The 2,580-nt window shown below is 22.1% G+C and overlaps 1 protein-coding gene across 4 annotated transcripts in view; it reads right to left on the reverse strand.

Annotated features, from left to right (window-relative positions):
* Window positions 1-2,156: 2,156 nt before the first annotated feature.
* Window positions 2,157-2,580, reverse strand: part of LOC108751938 (ras-related protein Ral-a) — a 4,568-nt gene continuing 4,144 nt past the window's right edge. For 3 of the 4 annotated variants that reach the window (XM_018492431.1, XM_018492433.1, XM_018492432.1), the window contains one exon: window positions 2,350-2,426. Coding sequence is in view for 1 of the 4 variants with exons in the window: in XM_018492434.1 (XP_018347936.1) it covers window positions 2,322-2,426 (105 nt within the window). In the remaining 3 variants the exon portion in view is untranslated. Of the gene's footprint in view, window positions 2,427-2,580 lie in introns of all 4 variants that reach the window. The other variant, XM_018492434.1, reaches the window with a different exon arrangement.

Consider the following 2,580-nt stretch of genomic DNA (forward strand, 5'->3'; position numbering starts at 1 on the left):
ATTTTAAATAAAGAATTATTTTTTTTCATATATTTATTTTACAAGTATAATAAATCCATTATAATAATCAATCTTTGAATATATTGATCAGTTACATTTTTTGTTGATATTTGTTTACATTGGCATTTATTAAGTAAATAATATATTTTACAATAAATAATATTATATTATATATCGTAGGGAAAATTATTATATTTATAGATCTAATTTTCTTAATAATCATTTTGATGTATGAAATAATTAATTTCAAAAATTGTTTTACAAATAAAAATTTATTTTTTATTATTTCGATAAGTAGAATACTTGCTAAAATAAACTAATTAATTACATTTTTTACATATAAAAATAAAATTTCTATTAAGTTTTTAGTTACATATATTTCGTTGTTTACTAATATAACATAAGTAATTTAGTTATGTATAAGACTATTTCATTGAAATGTGAAAATAAGTTATTTAAAAATCATTTATCATAATAATATTAAAGATATGTAATATATCATATGTTTTAATATTAGAATTTAATATATACCTATATCTTCTACTTAAAATTGGTTAATTACAAAATCTTTTGGACATAAGTGAATGGATAAATAATGTTCAATAATAAATCACATCGGTATTACATAAAATGGCATTTAATGTATGACAAAATAGCAGATCAAATATAGAATTGCAAAGATATAGTCGTTAGATAACGTGTCGCGCGCGTGCGCGTGTGTAAATATCTGAATCTAAATGTTATAAAATTCTTCTAAAGGATTTTAAAGTTTGATTGACCTCGTTACATTAACAGTGAACACTTAAAAGGCACAATCAACGTCAACAGTACAAAAGTATCAAAATTAAATAGACAAATATTTCACTTTTCTTTTATAAGAAAACTACTGTAATATACGCGTTCTGTGAATTTTAATGACCATTCTGTAATACAATTCTCAAGTCACTTTTCTCTTCGGTTAAAGCTGCATTAAAATTGGTTATTTTATCTGTATAAATGCGCCTCATAGAGGTAGAAGTTTTTAAACAAGTGACTTAATTAATTATGTGAATTAATTATACAATCAGTCTCTAATATTACAGTCTAATATGTTAAACATAAAAATTCATTTTTTTACATCATGACTTGATATTTCAGATGTGCGAGTAACGATGTATGCTAAATGCTACCGTAAAATAAGCCACTAATAATCTATTACTACATAAATTAGAAATTATAATAAATCAATTTTTGTAACAAAACCTTCTATCTTGATTTTATACTATAATTTGTACTTAAAGCTAATTTTTTTATATTTGCACGCAAAATGTGTCTTTTACATAATAAAATTTAATATACAACATTGTATACAACAAAGAGAAATAATTATTAAAATATTATAACGTTATAAAATTCACTCACACGTTCGAGATATCAAACTGTTACATTATAAAATGTTATGATAAAAATAACTATATAAAATAAAATATAGCAGATATATTAAAACTATGTGAAACACATATATATGTTATGAATATAATATATAAACAAATTGCTTACAAATTATAAGTTTTTGTTACTTTACAGTGTTATGACTACTTTGATGTATCTCAGCTTTCTTCATCATATCAATCAAAATATGCAAAAGCATATTGAATCCCATTCACACATCTCTATAATTTTAAATGATTTTTTAAACAAATTAAAGAGTGCTGAACTCATTAAAGGTTATAAATAAATAAATGCGAAAGACAACTAAGAATGCAATTATTTTATTTCAACATGAACGTAATTACATTATTTGCATAATTGAAAAAACAAAACAAATAATCTTCATAATAATATGTACCATTTACATTTTCGATCTCCTCAAATATGTTCATATCAACATTACTTATGTTTCAGCACTCTAAAGACAAGTAATATTGCAAATAATCTTGTATGTATTTATGTAATTTTATAAATGTTATAAATTTTGTTTTTAATTCAAATATCATATCTTATATAAACATATTACATAATACATAATATAAACTAGAAAATAATAAAATGTATTGCTATTAAAATTTTTTAAATAGTTTCATATAAAACAGGTATAATGTACCATGTTTTTGAAATGTATATCAATTACCATATATAATACATATAAATATATTAGAATAAATTGTATAGTGTATCTTAAGTTTTAGATATATTTGAATAGCGAAGATTAAAAGCGTCAATTCACTGTAAAGTATCAGAAAACTTTCATTTTTATATAAATACAGTTCTCTTACGCTTAGCTTTCAATTATATAGGAGTTGAATCTTCCATAACATAAGCTACATATTGTTTTATGTTTGTTATAGCAAGATGCAGCACTTTGTTTCCTTATTACGTTCACTCCCATCTCCTTGGTTTTCCTGTGCCTTGCGAGCAGCTATTGCTCTCATTAAATCAAAGAATACCTGCAACGTTGAGCAAATGTCTTTATTTATTTCTGTGTGTAAACTGATTTTTTGAAACATATATTAATGATTGAAAATTAAAAATAGGTAAAAAAAAGGAACTATCAATATAATATTACAAGTAAATTATAATATTTAAATATTATTTTAAAAT

Source organism: Trachymyrmex septentrionalis, unplaced genomic scaffold, assembly GCF_001594115.1.
Source record: "Trachymyrmex septentrionalis isolate Tsep2-gDNA-1 unplaced genomic scaffold, Tsep1.0 scaffold53, whole genome shotgun sequence".
Lineage (NCBI taxonomy): Eukaryota > Metazoa > Arthropoda > Insecta > Hymenoptera > Formicidae > Trachymyrmex > Trachymyrmex septentrionalis.